Source organism: Numida meleagris, chromosome 3 (assembly GCF_002078875.1).
Source record: "Numida meleagris isolate 19003 breed g44 Domestic line chromosome 3, NumMel1.0, whole genome shotgun sequence".
Lineage (NCBI taxonomy): Eukaryota > Metazoa > Chordata > Aves > Galliformes > Numididae > Numida > Numida meleagris.
In genome coordinates, this window is record NC_034411.1 from 106,870,117 (window position 1) to 106,889,232 (window position 19,116).

General features: G+C 44.9%; 2 protein-coding genes across 5 annotated transcripts in view; one reads left to right on the top strand and one right to left on the bottom strand.

The window, feature by feature from the left end:
* The window catches only part of FBXO16 (F-box protein 16), a 33,673-nt gene extending 23,165 nt beyond the window's left edge, over window positions 1-10,508 (bottom strand). Inside the window, exons 1-3 of one of the 3 annotated variants that reach the window (XM_021390601.1) lie at window positions 10,412-10,508; window positions 4,501-4,652; window positions 65-100 (exon numbers count right to left, since the gene is read on the bottom strand). In XM_021390601.1, coding sequence (XP_021246276.1) covers window positions 65-100; window positions 4,501-4,596 — 132 coding nt within the window. In that variant the 5' untranslated portion in view covers window positions 4,597-4,652; window positions 10,412-10,508. Of the gene's footprint in view, window positions 1-64; window positions 101-4,500; window positions 4,653-6,689; window positions 6,714-8,981; window positions 9,080-10,411 lie in introns of those variants that run through there. The other 2 variants (XM_021390602.1, XM_021390603.1) reach the window with 2 other exon arrangements.
* Window positions 10,595-19,116, top strand: part of FZD3 (frizzled class receptor 3) — a 52,777-nt gene continuing 44,255 nt past the window's right edge. The window contains exons 1-3 of one of the 2 annotated variants that reach the window (XM_021390600.1): window positions 10,611-10,716; window positions 14,684-14,795; window positions 16,121-16,634. In XM_021390600.1, the coding sequence (XP_021246275.1) occupies window positions 16,446-16,634 (189 nt within the window). In that variant the 5' untranslated portion in view covers window positions 10,611-10,716; window positions 14,684-14,795; window positions 16,121-16,445. Of the gene's footprint in view, window positions 10,717-14,683; window positions 14,796-16,120; window positions 16,635-19,116 lie in introns of both variants that reach the window. The other variant, XM_021390599.1, reaches the window with a different exon arrangement.

The window sequence follows — 19,116 nt, forward strand, 5'->3', positions numbered from 1 at the left end:
AGTAATCTCTTGATTATTTCAGAAACCTAACTGTGTTTAAATAGACATAAAGGGGAAAGTTTACCCATTTTCTGAGCAGGGCTCTTCTTTCTTCAAATACCTGTAAAACATACAAACACAATTAAGAACGAATACCTTAAGGGGATTCAGTATTTGCTAAGAAAAATACATCTTGAAAAAAAAATGTCTATGTAACCTGAAAAATATAAACAGTATCACAGAGTGGGTGAAGTTGGAAGGAACTTGTGGAGAATGATAAGTCCAAAGCCCCTGCTAGGGTCAACTAAAGTGTGTTCCTTAGGGCCACATCCATCTGAGTTTTGAATATCTTCCTGGATGGAAACCCTGCAGTCTCTGTGAGTAACTTGTGAGGGACCACTCTCATGGTAAAAATGTTTTTTATTATGTTCAGTGGAATTTCCTGCATTTTAATTTGCGGCCATTGTCTCTTGCTGTTTCCCTGGAAGCTCCCAAGAAAAGTCTGGCTCTGCGTTCTTTACCTCCTCCCCTCACACTGATAAGATCCACATCTGAGCCTCTCTTCTCCAGGCTGAACAATCCCGTACCTCTCAACTCTTCCCTAGGTGTCAGATGCTCCAATTTCTTGATCATTTCTGTGACTTTTCACTGGGCTTGTTCCAGTAAGTCTATGTCTTTCTTGACTCTCTCAGGGGAGTCCAGAATCAGACACATCGACAACCAATCCTTCCTTGTTTATAAGAATGAGGACCAGCAGAGCATCTTCCCTTGTTGGTTCCTCGATGACCTGTGTCATCAAAGTGCTCCTGAAATCTCCTGGGTTGCTTGTGCCCTACTGTGTTGGCCTTCATAGACCTTTTTTTTTTTTTTTAATAGATTTCAGTTCTCCTGAGTTGGAGACACTGGGTAACTGAATGGATACAACGTGGGTAGCTATCACAGAGCTCTGGCAATGGCTTAATAAGACTAGTCGCTGTGGCTCATGCTGTCCCTAGGTACTTTACAGTGACAGCTAACAAGAAGGATGAGTGGTATCAAAATACAGCGGAGGATTTGTGATGTTGACCTTTATCCTTAGGGAGCTAGATATGAAAGCACTAGCACGTGGCTTTCCACTACCACAAAACTGCCTTTCTGCTCAGGATTGTGACCTGGCAAGTGAGGGAATACTGTAGATGTTTTGTTTTTTTCCATAAGACAGATCAAAGTGGAAAAAGCCCAGTTCATAACTGCACATAAAAACAGCTATTAACCACAACTAGGAAAACACGCTTGATCATTATAAACTCCAAACATGTTATTGCTTTGACAGCCTGCAAAGAAGGTTCCTGCAGAGAAAGACATTATCAGTGCTGATGTCTGGTACAGCAGTTGTCAGCATTAGCTCTGTCTCTCTCAGCAGGAGTGTCTGTCGTGAGAGGTGAAAAGTGACATTTCTTTTATTTGCATGTTGACAGTTATTATTTGCTTTATTTGCATGTGGGACACTTGGGCGAGGTGAAAAAAATACAAAAGCCGGAACAAGCTGAACTTGGAAAAGGATTTGCCACAAGCAAATGATGAATAGTCAAAGATCTAAGTTTTGAGTTGGATAATTCAAGTGAGGCAGGGAGCTATTTATGTAACTGAATGCAATGTTAATGGTCTTTGATCAAAGAAAGACACATATTTGCTTTCAGCATTCTTGGAGATACAACTAAGCCAATTCTAACGTTCTGCCTACTCCAGGCACTTGGAAGGATTAATTAGCAACAGAATAGCCCCAAATTGGTATAATCATCCACAGAGTTAATCAAATCCATGCTTACTGTCTTCTCCTCCAAGATCTTCAAGTTATACCTATGTTGTACCTAGGCTGGCTGGCCTAGGATGCAGCTCAAAGCCCAAGCTGCTCCTGAGAACTGCCATCTCACATCTGTGTTCTTAGCTAGTTTTAAATAAGCTCCAGTTTAAGGCTGTCTGGCAAATCCCTCCAACCTTTGCTGCAAATGCCACTGGGGCTCTTCTATCTCACTGCAGAATTCTGACTAACTGAAGGCGCATAATCTCTCAGCTTCCAGTCCTTCCTTAAAGGCAGCTCCCCCTCTGGTTTTCTGAATGTGAATATTGCTCAATTCAAGGTTTCCTGATTCTGGCTTCTTTGCTTTGGTCTGTCCCTGCTGGTGATCCTGGATTTAAAGCAATCATGACCGCCCACGGCCCAGTGGTAACACCCTGGACAAGCTCAGACATCTGCAGTGAGGGCAGAAAAATATTGATGGAGGCTACAAGATTCAGGATATATAATGGACAGGAGACATCTTTGGTCCTGACAACAATGCAGACAAGAGCACTCTTGAACATATTTGAAAATCCAGGGAAATCTGCAGGAACCACTGATAGAGCATCCCCTGAATTAACCCAAATCAGACAGGTGGCAAATTTACACTAACTCTTCTTGAGTCTGCTCCTAGTAGTTGTTTAGATGGAGCTTAAGTGCTACTGACAAGCTCTAAATTATCACCATTCCTGCCCCTCATTGCCAATTCATCGAAGAAGTATTTTTCTTCGGCATCTCTTCTCTGTGTTGACGCTTGGCTGAGAAAGACAAGACACTGAGGCCCCGGAGCGTGTCCAGAGAAGGACAATGGAGCTGTGAGGGGTCTGGAGCACAAGTGTTATGTGGAGAGGCTGAGGGAACTGGGGTTGTTCAGTCTGGAGGAGGCTCAGGGGAGACATTATTGCTCCCTACAACTGTCTGAAAGAAGGTTGTGGCAAGGTGGGGGTCAGCCTCTTCTCCCAGGTAACTAGCAATGGGAAAAGAGGTAATGGCCTCAAGTTGCACCAGGGGAAGTTCAGGTTGGATATTAGTAAACATTTCTTCTCTGAAAGAGTGTTGATGCATTGGAACAGGCTGCCCAGGGAGGTGGTGGAGTCACCATTCCTGGAACTGTTTAAGGAAAGGGTAGATGTAGTAGTTAGGGACATGGTTTAGTGGGCAATATTGGTGGTATGTGGGCAGTTGGAGTAGATGATCTTTGAGGTCTTTTCCAACCTTGGCAATTCTATGACTCTATGATTCTAGGGGTGAGAGTACACAACACACAATATGAGCTCCTACAAGTTTTGCTGGAGCACAACACAAAATCACATTGCCTAAAGAGCGGAAGAGTAAAAAGGTGGGGAAGGGCTGTTTTACCCACTCACTGCTAGTCAGATCACACTTTATTACCTAGTGATGTCTGTCTGTAAAAATGTGCTATAAAGAGCGTAGAAAGCAGACATTAAAATGATGCAAAGGCTGGAGAATCTGCCAAACTGAAAGAACTTCAAAGGGCTCAATCTGTTTAGTTTATCAAAAAAAAAGATCAAGTGTTGGCTTGGAGCAGAGTAAAAGTACTTCCACAACGAAAAAAAAACCTCACTACAAAAGAGTTTAATAAGCTAGCAGAGGAAGATTTAGATGATGGAAGCTAATGTTAGAGATATTCAGACAAGAGATGAGGTTTAATCTTTTAATGGTATAGAGGATTAACCAAGAAAAAAAAATTGTTAGCAAAGTGATGAAATTTTCATTTCTTGATAATCCCTAAGGAAGTCTATATGCTTTTGTGGAAGATGCACTACAGCCAAATTCTAGTTACTGAGCTCAAGACAGAGAGAGCTGTGTGAAATGAGGGCCTGAGAAATCCAGGAAGTCATACTACAATGTAATGGCCCACTCTGGATTAAATTCTATGAATCATCGACAGATATTTAAACTGAATTCTGAGGGAGGAATGTGCTCCTGATGATGCATGAGATAAAAAAAATATCTCCCTTGCGTTAGCAGATCCCAGATTTAGCCTACAGAGTGGGAGACTAGGAAATGCATCTCGTTATTTATAAATTGAGTGCATCACTTCAGTTAACAAAATATCAACCCAGCCTCACCATGGCCAGGCTTAGCAAAGGAATCAGGGCTTGGGTACTAAGGTTTCTCCTGGAAACTGAGATGGAGAGCTGGCCACTCAGAAACTTACGCTGAGTTTGCTCTAGGGTTAAGTCTTCTAAGGCAGAAAAAGAATGGTAACCCTCATTAAGAAATGAATATATATATATATTTGTTTTAAAATGGTTTACTAGGCAAAATAAGAATACTTTAACTAAATGCTTATATGCTTTAAACAATATACATTAGAACTTTCAGATTTTATGTAACATTGTAGGTTTTATATATGTGTATATCTCATAAAGACTACATATTCTACATATATACATTTATTCTCCATATCAAACAAATTATTTAAGTTCTTATTCCATTACTCATGACTTACACAACCAAAAGGATAAGTTAAATTTTTCTGGGACTTGAGAATTTGTGAAACGAAACAGAATTTGCTTTAAGGCTTGTGAATATTCAAAACCCAACCGGACAAGATCATGAGCAAATCCTCTAGCTGGCCTTGCCTTGAAGAGTTGGACAAGATTATCACCAGAAGTCCTTTCCAAACTCAGCAGTTCTGTGATACCATGAATTTGACCCATTTGGACAGAACTTACCTGTTCATTCAAGAGTTGGTTGCTCAGAGGTGTCCATGCACTCATCGTGGTTTGTAGCTTGGGGCTATTCATGCTTTTTGAAGATGTCAATGCCATTGATATGTGAGATGGTGAATCTATCAATGTCTTATCAGCACCAAATGCTGCAACAACTGAACAGAACAAAGACCAGCATTATCTTTGTGCTACTCCATTACTGTATGTTAGTGAAAAGCAAATCACTGCAGATTGCAATTCAATTACTTCAAAGCACAGCAATGATACAAGTAAAATTATTTGAAGGTCACTTAGGGTAAGGCCTTCTTTTTATTTTGTGCGCTCATAGTAACTTGACAGTAAAGGCCAGATTTCCTGATGGAAAACTCTGTGTGCTAACATAATATCAGTAATTAATAATTAAGCAAGTCTTTCCCATCACAAATGTTATTGAATGTGCCTTTGATTTTTGCTGCATAAGTAATCACAAGAGGGTATTTGCAGCAAGCTAGAAAGCACACGAGATTTCTTTCCATTTGTTGGCACTGAAAACTGGAGATTGCCTGTGCAACTACTTAAGTGACATCAGATAGATTTTTACTGATTTTGATGGGCATATAACGCCAGGCTTCAGAGGGCCAATTTGTTTCTATCACACTTAACTGAAAAAATGAAATCCAGAACGATTCAGAATCAACTGAAATTTCGCAGCATCCTGTCTTCAGGCAGATTGGTTTTGATGGTTTATATTGACTGTGCTGCTCTTTGAAAGAAAAATTCCTACATGAAGTAAATAGAGCATTTAACACAATTTTCCCTTCCCTTTTTTGAAATCCAGAAACTGGACTTCGTTCAGAAAATCCATTTCTTCATAGACATTTGCCCAAAAATAGGAAAACTTTTATTTTCCTTCATCCTCTATACCACAAATGGATTCAGCTGGGTAACGTCATTGCTCACCTCAAAGATCCAGTCTCCAGACTGGAGGTTTAAACTGAAGCAGCCTGAAAACCAAGTCATCTCTTTCTAACCAACATTAAAAAGATCTCAATTTCTTTCATACAGTTACTAGGTAATCATTCTGCAAACACTTCAGACTTCAAAAACCCACTGCAGGAGCTGTCTAGGCACACCACCATTTTGGATTCGTTTTTCCTCCCTTTTTCTCCTAAATTCTTTTAGCATCAAAATCTAAAGAAAAAGTGAGAAGACTTTTATATCTCTCTGCTGATGTAACATGGCCCATGGTTAGAAAATAAGTTCCTACCAAGAGTTTGAGTTCTTTCTTTTGGTAGAGAGGCTTAAATAACTTACTATATGCACAGGAATTTTAACTTCCCGCAGGGAAGCTGTTAAAAGCTGAAAGACTTACAAAGGCTTCAAATCCTCACATTCTGCAGCTGGCAAATGTTAGAGGCTTCTTGTGCAACGTGCTAGATGCATTATAGATATGCACTACAATCGCTTTCTGGGTTGTTGTTTTGTTTCTCTACAGAGCCCCTGCCCTTTTCAACACACAGAAATACAACATGACGGGCTAGAGAAATAGCTGCACTGCCAAAAAAACAGGTTCAGGCAACCGTGTCCTGTTTTTCAGGGACAACCTTCTACATTAGTCACAAAACCATCAGTTGTCACTGCAGCACGTTCCCAGGCCAGGATTCATGTTCCAGTTTGCCTCCCTTATGCAGGCAGTGCTTTCTTGGTGTTGGAACAGCTGCAATTCAGAAAACATCTCTCTGAGCTGGTGTGTGAACAACCCATAGCCTAAAGAAATAGCAGTGCCTCTGGACCCTCTCGTGCTGCATATGTGCCAAAAATGTGTCTCCCAGCACAGTTGGCTGAAGTCGTATCCCCTGCTGTATATGCCATAAACCTGTTTGTTTGAGTTGCAGTTGGTATTCAAGCCCCATGAGTAAACGGGGTGGCAAAGGCAGGTACCATCAGGCAAAAAGGTGAGCATAGCCAAATGGATAACCTATGAGTGCACAGCGTGCCAGCCTGCTATCCCTCTCTCCCTCTGTCCTCCAGAGGAAAACCAGCAGCTCTTGTCTTCACCCCGAACCCCCCAGCCCTAGCAGGATTAACAGCTAATCCTGCATCTGCAACAGTCTAGAGTAACTCTGATCAGAGTTAATCTGTGACATGATGCTGAGGTGGCTGCGGCAGCTGGCTCACTGAGCACAAAAGGGCAGCTGGTGCAGCGTGCAGACCTGTGATTGTCAAGCTGCTTAGCTAGGGCCCCACGTTTCTTCTGCAATAGTCGTTATCTTCGGACTGGTTGCCCAAAATAACATTCCAGAGATTGCTCTAGCTTGTTCTTCGCATATCCTGGGCTGAAATTAATCAAGATCAGCTGATTTGGAAACGTCCAACCAGCAAGAGACATGAGATGATGTTGACAAGAAATCAAGCTTTAAATATATATATGGAAAATGTTCATTGCCCAGAGAGGGGTGGCTACTGACACATGATGCTAAAAATATCAAATATCCTTCTAATAAGAAAATTAAAAAGGCAAGTGAGTGGGTAGCAGGCGTAAGTACCAGTGCAAATGAGATTTGAGGGCAAAAGTCTGGCAAAGGATGAAGTTTTGTGAGTATATGCAATGTTCTCATGTTGGCTGTGTTTGACTAGCTCCGAATCAGGATGCTTAGGGATCTCCAGCTGTTGCAAAGTAATGGTATTTACACAATTTGCAGAAAGTGGGTGAGTCTGGCAGAGCACAAATGTTAGAAAGGGAGAAGACCAGCAGGAGAATTGTGCATTGGACACCTTATCTCCAACTCCTGAAAAAACTTCTGAAGCAAATAATTTAACAACACCCCTAGATGATAAGGAAGAGACCAAGAATCAACCTTTATTTGTCAAGAAGAAACAGTGTAAATCAATCTGATTTACTTCTACCATGGGGTAACAAGCCCTGAGAGCACTGAAATGAATGATCTATCTTAGTTTCTTTAAAGCTTTTGAGAAGAATGGAGCACACCCCTGCCAAAAAGGACTTACGGGTACTGGTGGATGGCAGCTGGACACGAGCCAGCACTTAAGGGTCCCTGCAAACTCAAAAGAATCTATGATTCTACGATAGCTTCACTTGCTGTCCTCACAAGCATGCAAAGAAAGGAAGGTTTTGACAATACTTCTGCATGGGTTGCTGCAGCCAGAGAGTACCTAGGAATGGTTAAAATGCAACTTTGAATAAAGCAATAAATTGAGAGGGCATCCAAGAGGTTTGTGCTTTTTGTTATGTCTGAAGGTGGCAGACATGAATTTCATAGGGAAGGAAACATAAGTGGCATTGTTAATAGCAAAACAGCATCACAACCAAGCAAGATCCTGCCGAAGCCAACAGAAATACTTTCACTGATTTCACTACAAGTTGGGTCAAGCCCTCGATTTAAAAAAGTATGATTGTATTCAGGGAAGATTAGCAATACATAATGATCATATCATATTAACTAAGGGCGTTGGAATCGTTCCCTGTAGCTGGGTTAAGCCTATAGAATGGCATTCCAGAGGTTTGTACAAACCATACTCAAAACAAGTCCTCCAGAAGCAGACCCATTTTATTAATGTTTTTGACCACATCTCTACATCAATAAGCCTTTGTGGTTCAATACAGCCTGGTGCACTCGGAGGTTTAAGAGTCTTTTGCAGAGGAAGAGTCTAAGCACATTAATTGATGTGATGACAATGGTGCAGTTGAGTTTAGCTTTGAATAAACAGAATTTATGCATGAAGCTCAGTCAAGAAAGTCATTTTTAATGTAAATTAGTTTCTCACCAACAAGCAGTGCACTGATTAATGCCATGGACATGATAGTCTAAAAGGTAGTAACAGAAAAGCGAGCTGGAACACAGGCCAAACCAGAAGGCTTTCAGCACAGAAAAAAATCAAGAGGATAGGCCTGGAGGGAAAAGGTAACGTGAAACAGGTATTTATATGAGGGGGACACAGAGGATGGCAAAAGGAGAAGGACAGCAGGCTAACTGCTTCTTTGCAATGATTTACAAATGATTTACAATGAAGAGGCCAACACTGTTCTCCTTCACCAGCCTGAGCTTCCACGATCACTGCGGTGCCAATGGTTTGGGTTCAGTAAACCCAGAGCATGGCATTGCCACAGTACTGATAAACTCAGACATCTGCAGCACCTTGTGCCACCAACATTTCTGCCCCTCCCCAGCATCAACACCTCTATGCAGCCTGCGCTGCCTGAGACTAACGCCCTTACCCTTGCCAGAGTGTACTAGAAATATCGAGAAAACAAGGCTTGAGTAACCCTGAAATTCCCACGCAGTGAGTAAGTAGCTGCTTTTCTCCATGGTCCATGATGCCCACTGAGCCATCAGTACCTCCATATCCCATACCAGAAACATCTCCACTGACCCACTGACCCCAAGCCCCTTGTGCTCCTCCGTGCCATTGGCAGCAAGCTTGCTGCATTGCTTTAACTTCCATACCCACTTCCCTTTTCCCCATTCAGCCCAAAGGACTGGTACCTTTCCTGGTCTCGAGTGTACCAATAAGCTCAGCGATCTCCCCTCACTTCCGGCCTCAGTACCTGACTGATCTTCTCTTCGTCTACATCACAGAGGTCATAGAATCATAGAACGACATAATCATTTGAGTTGGAAGGGACCCTTATGGTCCATCTAGTCCAACTCCTCTGCAATAAACTGGGACACCTACAGCTCCATCAGACACTCAGAGCCCTGTCCAGTCTGACCTTGGGTGTCTCCAGGGATGGCATCCATCACACATCTGGGCAATCTGTGCCAGCGCCTCACCACCCTCACTGTAAAAGACGCTTTCCTTACATCCAACCTAAATCTCCCTTCTTTTAGTTTGAAGCCATTTCTCCTTGTCCTATCACAACAGAACCTGGTAAAGAGCCAGTCCCCTTACTTCTTGCAGCTTCTCTAGATGTTAAAAGGCTGTTCTCAGCTCTCCCCGCAGCCTTCTCTTCTCCTGGCTGCACAGCCTCAGCTCTCTCAGCCTGTCCTTGTAGGAGAGGTGTTCCATCCGTGGGATCATTTTTGTGGCCCTCCTCTGGACATGCTCCAACAGGCCTATGTGTCTCCTGTACCGAGGACTCCACATCTGGACGCAGTGCTCCAGGTGAGATTTCACAGCGCAGAGCAGAGGGGCAGGATCCCCTCCCTCACCCTACTGGCCATGCTGTTTTGGATGCAGCCCAGGATATGGGTGGCTCTCCAGGCTGTGAGGGCACAGTGCTGGCTCATGCCCAGCGGCCATCCACCAGTACCAGTAAGTCCTTTTTGGCAAGGCTGTGCTCGTATCTGGGATTTCCCTGACCCAAGTGCAATACCCTGCACGTGGCCTTGTTAAACCCCATCAGCTTCTCATGGGCCCACCTTCTGAGCTTGCCCAGGTCCCTCTGGATGGCATCCTTCCTTTCTATTGTGTTAACTGCGCCACTCTGCCAGGTGTCATCTGTGAATTTGCTGATGGTGCACTCAATCCCACCGTCTGTGTCACTGATAAAGGTGTTAAAGAGTACCAGTCTCAGGACAGACCCCTGGGAGACACGATTTGTGACCGGCCTCCACCTGGACATGGAGCCATTGACAACTCTCTGGATATGACCATCCAACCAATTCTTTATCCACATCGCTTTGCACATGACAATTTCTGAGTGCTCTTTTTCCCCCGAGACCCAAAAGCAACGCAACCCCCCACCCACGGGTCTGGCAGCGCAGGCAGATGGGCAGACCTCGGCTCTGGAAGCCTTGGTGTCCCCCTACTGTAAGCATCACCACATCCCACAGCATTTATCCCCTCATAGCCCGCTTTATTTATGCACTACCGCGTTTATCCCCGCACCCCACGCCCCCCCTGCCCTCCCCGCGTTCTCTCCGGGAGGATCCGTCCTCCCCTCGTCCCCTCCCGGCCCAGGGCCGCCCCTCACCTGCCTCCTCCCCTCTTGCGGGCGGCGCCGCCTGCTCCTCCCGCTAGGCCGCTTCCCGTCGCTATGCCAACCGCCGCCCGGGAGGCCGCCAGCCAATCACATCCCGCCAACGGGCGGGGGGGTGTCTTTACCTAGCAACCTGCCCGGCTCGCTCTGATTGGTTCGCGAGCTCCGGCGGGGAGAGTGGGCGGGGCGGAGGAGCGGGGCGGGGTCGGGCGCTGCGGCGGGGTCGGGCGCGAGGGAGGCGCGGCCGTTGCCTCCCGCCGCCACCTGAGGGAAGGAGCGGAGCGGGACCTCGCGCTGAGGTAACGGCGGGGCTCAGGGCCGGGTCTGGTGGAGCGGTCGGGGTTTTCCCTCAAGGATGTCGGGCTTTCTGCCCCTACGGCGCTCGCAAAGGGCAGGGACGCGGTGGAGGCGGGGGGGGGGGTCGGCCATGAGGCGTTCTTCGGGCGGAGGAGCGAGCTGAGGGGCTGCGGTGGCTCTGCGCATCCCCTGGGGGCTGCTCCCACATGCCCGCGTCCCCATACCCGCTTCCCCTTCGCTTTGTGGGATGCGGGCAAGGGGTGCTCCGGCCCTCCGCGCTGCCCCGGCCGGGTGGGACGCGCACCTGCCCCTTCCCTTCTCGGGAAGCCGGCCCCGTCCCTGTCCCGGGGACAGGGGCAGCGAGAAGGAAGGAGCTCTGCTTGTGTGCTTATCCCTTTGCCTCCCCTTCCTTTGCGGCAGGAATCCGAGAGGATGCGCTTAGCTCTGTGCGTGCGCTCCTTCCTTCTGCCTTGAAAGCACAGCGAGGATCCGAGCGGCTGGAGGCTCCCAGCGCTGGGCTGGTTGCTGGTTCCCCCCTCCGCTTCCCTGAGCTCGGCGTGAGCTCCTGTGGAGGGAGGTGCTGGAGCTGACCCTCGGGTGCGAGAGCACCCCGACCTGAGGGTGATTAGAATAGCCCGGGTTGGAAGGGACCCGCAGGAAGGATAGAACCATAGAATGGTTTGAGTTGGAAGGGAGCCTTAAAGGCCATCTGTGCCAATCCTCTGCAGTGAACAGGGACACCTACAGCTCCATCAGGTGCTCAGAGCCCCGTCCGGCCTGACTTTGAGTATCTCCAAGGATGGGGCACCCACCTCCTCTCTGGGCAGCTTGTTCCAGTGCTTCACTACGCTTGTAAAAAAACCTCTTCCTTACATCCCGTCTAAATCTCCCCTCTTTTAGCTTAAAACCATTTCTCATATGAGTATAATATCCAAAAATGGAAGGGAACCCCAAGGATCATCAGGTCCAACTCTTGGCTCCCCACAGGTCCACTCAAAATTGGGTGGGGGTTGGCCTCTTTTCCCAGATTAATTAGTGATAGGATGAGAGGTGATGGCCTCAGGTTGTGCCAGGGGAGGTTCAGGCTGGATATTAGGAACAATTTCTTCTCAGAAAGAGCGGTGCTGCAGTGGCACAGGCTGCCCAGGGAGGTGGTGGGGTCACTGTCCCTGGAGGTGTTCCAGAATTGCAGAGATGTGGCACTGACAGACGTGGTCTGTGGGCATGGTGGGGGTGGGCTGAGGTTGGACGTGGTGACCTTAGAGGTCTTTTCCAACCTGAATGATTGTATGAATATTCAAACACTGTGGTTGAGAGCAGAAAGGATTTCTGGTGGGAGCGGATCGCTGGGACCTAGCCTCAGCACAAAAAAGCCGCGGGGAGGAGTGTACGTGTGTGCCCTTCTTCCAGTGTGGCCTCCTCATTGGCACAGAGGATGTGGGGGTTAGGCTGTGGTTCTCCCTTAATCCCTAATTCAAGTGGAACAGGGGAGTTCAGCGCTGGAGTTTCCTTCCCGCTGACTAATTAAAATGGAGTGACGAGAATAATGTATGCTGCTTTTGTGCCTTCATGTGGGTGGGAATGGGTTGGGGAAACTCTGCCAGTGCTTGTGTGCAACGTGCGAGTTGCTTTTCTTTCTCCGTGGTCAGAACTGGCTGGGGAATGGCTAAGGTGACATTTCCTCCTCGTCCTCCCAGTTGTACAGGGAAAATCGAGTTTGCTGTACGGCGTCACATCTCCAGCAGAGATAACCATGGATGTGTTCACCTACAGAGTGTCCTTCTAAGATCTGCTGATTATTTATTTTCTCATTGCTCCCCCCTTAGTGCCTTCTCTATTAACTTTGAAATTTATTTTGGGGGAGAAAAAAAAATGCATGTGGGATTCAATCCTTTCACTGCACGACTTTTTCCTCTCTATCATTATCTTCTCTGCATGTCTTAATGTATCTTTTACAGCAGGAATTAGATGGGTTTGCATGATTATAAATAATGTATAAACATGCAACCACACTAACAAACTGGCTATTTCCTTCCCCTTTTGCCCACAGTTTCTTTTGCAGCCCCTTAGGGGATGCCTGCCTGCCTACCTACCCCTCCTCTTTTATCCCCAGCGTCACCGAAAGTGTTTTGTTTTGTTTTTATGTACATATAAAAATAACCACAGGATTCCATATGTAGAGGCTTAACAAAGAGCGTACGGAACTGGATCTGTGGTAAGCAACTATCTTGACACTGAAGATTGCTTATTACGGCATTCATCTGTCTGCACCAGTTAATAGGTCATCTATATGCTTGTTTGTGAAATTTTCACCTCCTGTTGCAATAACATGGTTGTCTTTTTTTCTTAATTTCACATACTTATTTTTTTAGTCCATGAAAGGCCATTAGCTGACTAGGCTCTGTAGTCTGACGTTCTTTTCTGGCTCTAGTAAACATTTTCTTTATGGTACTGTATGGTGGTTGGTGCGAGTATGTTGCTTCAGAACCTCTCTTAGGAAATGTTATCTACTACTCCATCCCTGGAAGCATTCAAGGCCAGGCTGGATGGAGCCGTGAGCAACCTGGTCTAGAGGGAGGTGTCCCTGCCTACAACAGAGAGGCTGGAACTGGATGATCTTAAAGGTCCCTTCCAACCCAAACCATCCTATGCTTGTTTCCTCTGGAGAAGAGGAGGCTCAGGGGAGATCTTATCGCACTCCCCAGCTCCCTGAGAGGTGGTTGTGGCAGGGTGGGGATTGGCTTCTGCTCCCGTGTAACTAGTGATAGCACGAGAGGGAATGGCCTCAAGTTACACCAGGGGAGATTCAGGTTGGACATTAGGAAAAATCTCTTCTCCAGAAGAGTGCTCGGGTGCTGGAACGGGCTGCCCAGAGAGCTGGTGGAGTCACTGTCACTGGAGGTGTTCAAGAAACGTGTAGATGTTGTACTAAGAGACATGGTTTAGTGGGGAAACAGTGGTGGTAGGTGGACGGTTGGACTAGATGGTCTTGGAGGTCTTTTCCAACCTTGGTGATTCTGTGATTTCTATGGTTCTACTGATTGCTGCTGGGATGGCATCTGGATTATAGGATCCACACTAGAAAGGCAGTTGCCAATCCTTACAGCGAGTTCACTTTGCTGAAGTTGTTAGATGGAGTCGTCTTGAGTCAGTGCCTGAAGTCTTGAAAAATACGTTTCTTGAAGCAGTGCTTTTGGAGATAAGAATGATCTGAGAAGGTTTCTTTTCCTGAATTGGGGACCAGCTGTTCAAATAGAAGGGCTGGATTCAGGCAGATTGTACACAATGGAGTAGAAATTGGTTTTACCTGTCTGTAATTTGTAATCGGTTGATCAGATGAGAATATGCAGAAACCTTCGGGTTAAAGTAGCACTGCCTGGACGATGAGGTAGCTCAAGTGTTTGGGTTGGTTGTTTTGTCTGTGTTTGTGTTGTTTTTTTAATTTGTGGTGGTTTTGTTTTTCTTCTTCTCTGAAAGAAGTACCAAATTCTTGAAAAACAAGCCTGAGAAATGACTCTCGTAGGTCAGAGGGACAAAGCTTCTCAAGGCCATCTGAGCTGGAAGTTGGGTGGAGATGAGGTGTAGTTAGATACAGCACGTCTTCAATATTTTGGTGAATTTTGGTCTTTTAAATTCAGTGTGCTCTTCACATCAATCCTTGCTTCAGTATAAAAGAAGAGACTTTGCTCTGAGCTGTGTTGGCTGATTCTACTGCTTATCTTAGGGTTCAGGTAGTTCACTTTCTAGCTTTTTTTTTTTTTGGTCATGTTACCTTTTCTGCAGTTGGGAACAATTTTACGCTTTGTGTGCTTTTCTTTATGTACTAAACTGTGGCCTCAAACATGGATTTCCTGTCAATAGCTGTGAGAGAATAGGCAGCCTGTGGAAGAGAGTTGTCAATAAACTTAATTTAATGTGGTTTTGTTTAACACTTTGGTCTTTTTACTGTTTGCCTGTTTGTTTTTCCAGCCTGTCTTGAACAGCTACAGCCAAAACCATTGCCTCACATGATCCTAAAGAGAAGTGCAGGCTTGTTGAGGTTGGAAGGAGCCTCTCAAGATTATCTAGCCTAACCCTCAAGGTATATGAGGGTTTAGATGTGTACGGTATTTAATTTTTCTGACCATAAGATGGGCCTATGTAAACATGCATACGTCTCTATAACTTCTTTTGGCCAGCTGATACCAGCAGAAGGCTGGCAGTTAACTCTTTCGTATCTCTCATTAAGTTTGCATTAGGGAGAAAGGAAAACCTTTTTTCCTTTTGGACTTGTAAAATTAAGGACTCTTCCCGACCATCTGAGAGAAAGATCATTAATCTCAAGATTGAAAGTCTGCTCTAATTTGTGATGTCTCCTCCTGGGAGCACTGATGGAGCACTTAGGCTTTCCTGGTTCAAACAATATTTCTAGATTTCTGTTACCTTTCATTACAAATCATAATTCTTTTAAAAGCACTTGGCCAGAGACTGGATATTACAAATCCATTGCTGCAAAACAAAATTGCTCTAAGAAAGAGACTCTTAGGGCTCTGTCAGTTTTTTTCCAAGCTTTAGCCTGGAGGTCTGGAGTTGACCTCCAACAGATGGATGCAACGTGCTGAATCCCTGTTCTACTTGTCCCACTCCAGCCCCTTAGTGCTGAGAAAATGTGGACCCAGCCCTGGGAATGGCTGCTGTTTAAACTGGCTCTATAGGCAGAGTGGTGCTGGCAGAACAGCGATGTTTAGCTACTTGTGCATTTTTCATCTTTTGGAGTATGTGGAGAAAGAGATGGGCAAAGAATGCTGTCTTCTGGCTGATACGTGGCTGTGATGATGGTTTCTGGAGTGCGAGATGGGAGATGTGTGTGCACATCTCACGTGGGTTAGAGACTGTGATAGCTGGCAACAGCTGGGCTAAAAGTACAGGTGTGAGCACAGCTAGCCAAGCCATGAGCAGAGCAGAAGTCCTCAGTAGTGCAGGTTGGGACTTGTGTATTGGTGGCAGAGACTGTTTTTGTTTTGTTATTCAGCAGAAGCTATGTGGCCGTGCAAGTAAAGATGCTATCACTGTGAATGTGCCCATGGAGCTTGAGTCATAAGGAGCTTGGTTTCAGTGTGGTCAACAGTTGTAGTGCTCACATGGTTAAAAGTTAGAGTGCAGGGTTTTTCTAAAAATATTTTATTCCTAGTAAATACGTTTCTGCCTTCCCACCATCATTTTCAAGTGGAGTTTTACAGCATACCCCCCCCCTTTTTTTTCCCACCAGAAGGTCTGAAACCAAAATCAGAGGGTTGCCTGACAATTTTTAGTCTTGCACACGAGAATTTTTAAGCAACTTGCCTGACAGCATATTTAAAACTAACATTGTAATGAATTACAGAGCTTTTTTTTATATATTGTGTTGTGTTTTCTTTTTGTCCTAAGCTACCTGACAGAGGAAGAATGTAACCTGGCTGCTGTTCTATCAGGATGGAGTCAATTGTGTGGGAATGTGGTTAAACATCTTAATACCTTAACCTAATACACGGTGTCTAATGCTGTGGCAAAGCAAGATGCCTCATATGTCTGTCTCAAATACATCATGTTCAGGACTGAGCTAACAATGCTGTACACCGAGAGTTTCCCAGTTTCGAAGAACCGAGACGAGGACTGCAAATACTGCTGCTGAAGTGAAGTCAGGAGGCAGGAGAAGAGCTGATAGAGCTTTCTAGCTGGGCTCAGGAACTGGCCCCATTCACAGCGTGGAAGGATGGCTGTTAGCTGGATGTTCTGCTGCTTTTGGCTTTTGGATGTGTTGGTGGGCCACGCAAGAGGGCACAGTTTATTTTCTTGTGAGCCCATCATCCTGCGGATGTGCCAGGATCTGCCTTACAACACCACCTTCATGCCTAACCTTCTGAATCACTATGACCAGCAGACAGCAGCATTAGCAATGGAGGTAAGGCTACATTTTTTTTTTTTTAATCAACATATATGATTTTGGCCTTCACTTGACAAATGGTTTGTAACAGCAGCTAAGAAGATACTTATATTAGAAATAAAAAAAAAAAGTGTATCGTTAAATATAAAAACAAACACTACTTGGGAAAGATGTATTGCAATATATACTAAAATATTCTGTGACTACAAAACTTGCTTTTTTAGTATAAACGGAGTGAAATAGATTGGGTGTGTTTGTATGTTAGCATGTTGCTTTAAATATTTAGACCAAGAATGTGTATTTTGAATGGTCTGTCAGCTAACTAAACGCCAGGAAAATGGCGTGCAGAACAAAGACTGAAGACTTTGGGATGTTGTAGTGTTCGGCCTTGTCTTATGCGCTTAAAATTTGGCATGGAGAAGATGTGAAACGGTGAGGAGCCATGAAAATAATGGAAATTGCTAATTTATTAGTACTGCTTTCTTCAGCTACGAGAAGATCTATTGTCTTCCAGACAGTTTAATTAACCTGTTTCTTTCTGTATCCAGGCAGAGAAGCTTTTATACTTGCAGTTTCCTTGATACAATGGTACCTTACAACTGTTACCATTATCCCCAAAAATCTGTCTTGGATTTGTGCACGATCAGTCTGTTCTCTATCTTGTTGCCGACCGTACTTAAGGAGTCTCCTTGTTTGCTATTCTGTGTAATGGAAAATGAAATTGCTGGGCTTACAGAATATGAGGCATGTCTCGCTTTCAAATAGCCTATCCAAATATTTCCCTATGTGAAATCTGCTAATCAAATTCTTGTGTTTTTTGACGTGCTCAGGAATCCTTGCTGGTAGATATGCTGTGCTGAACAGGAGGACTAATCATATGTTTCATCTTTGAATGCTCTTCCTGACAACATAGAAGATTATTTAACAACAGCAACTACACTAGTATAAAGCCAAGGCTTTATATAAAGCCTCCATGGAAGGGTTATGTACCAGACCTGACAAGCTTTTTACTTTAAGGAGGAAATAGAGATTGTTGCCCTTAAATTTGCTGTGGTTGAAAGAACTGTGGACTTACACTTCAGCTGCTGGTTTGGATGTGGCTAGGGCTTCCAATTATACTAAATACACAGCAACAGGGGCAGAGTTTGTTGTAGAGATGATTCTGGTAAGCTCTGAAGACCTTGGAATATCCTCCCGTAAGGAGGAAAAATGGAGTTAAAGCAAGTAAGGAAGTTTAATATGGTATGTAACTAGTTGTTGACACTTGAACAGTGTCCGTTTCCTTTTTGAAGACTGGACGTTAGGATATTAAAGGAGTTGGTGAAATCAAGAGGATTGAGGACTTCTGAGACTGAGTTGTAGAGATGTGCTGGTATGGGGTTTGTGCTGTTGCGGAGCGGGGGTAGAATCGAATGGCCAGCAGTAAGAAGAGAAATTCACAACAGTATCAACAGGCACACTTAAAGCTAAACCAAACTAGAATGAAGAATTGTGAAGAACTTGATGGAGGAAATGGAAAGTGATAAATACGCACTGGGGAGAGTAATATTCATCGTATTAGTGGTGGTGGTCAGCTTGTTTTCTTGACTTACAATGGTTTGTTGTATTGAAATATTAGCTGAAAGCCTGACAAAACAATAAGAAAGCAAAAAGGAAAATCAGACACCTAGAATAATTAAGAACATAATAAAGAGCAGCCGTTACGGTGGCGGCCTGTAACGCTGTCATTCACTGACAGCTGGAGCGTTGTGTGAACTCCTGGGCTGTCCCAAAGAATGCAGTGGGACTGAGTAAGGTTGGACAAGAAGAGGAAGAACGCCCACAGGTTTATGGAGCTTATCCCATATGAAGAACACTGGTTGGACTACGCTGAGTGCTTTAGCTTAATTTTTAACGGCCACCATCAGTAGTGGCATGCAGAGGTTTATAGGGGTGGAGTGTACGCTGTCTCATCCAGCACAGGAAATAGGCCCTAGCAAATGAAGTTGGCAGAAGCTAAGCCAAAGGAAAGAGATTCCTCAAATAGTTGCAGAAGAGCTGTGATATTCTTAGAGAATATTGTGGATGTGAAAAAATTGAGGAGACTTGTCCGGAGCTTGGAAGAGAACGCCAATGATGGTGACTAGATAAAAAGAAGGGGAAAAAAAACCAACAAAAAAACACGAAGAAAATTGGTGGAGACTGAGAGAGCATAGGGCATTTAGGGAACATAAGGGGTGTCGTGCTAGCTGTCCATTTTGTGGAGTGCTTTGTCTCGTAGTGACCCAGTGTTTAGGGAAGTTCCAAAAAGATGCAAGCCTGGCCTATTGCCTGTGGTGTTTCCCTGGTGCTTCCCCAGCGTGCAGTTCCTGAATTGCAGATGCTGGAGGGCACCTGTCTGCCTGGTCCCTTCTAGTATTGTTTATGGAGCTGCTGACAACACATTTTTCTAAATTGTTGTATGAATGCAGTACTGCTGACTTGACCCTTTAGTGAGAACAAGCTCCAGAAGTTCACTAGC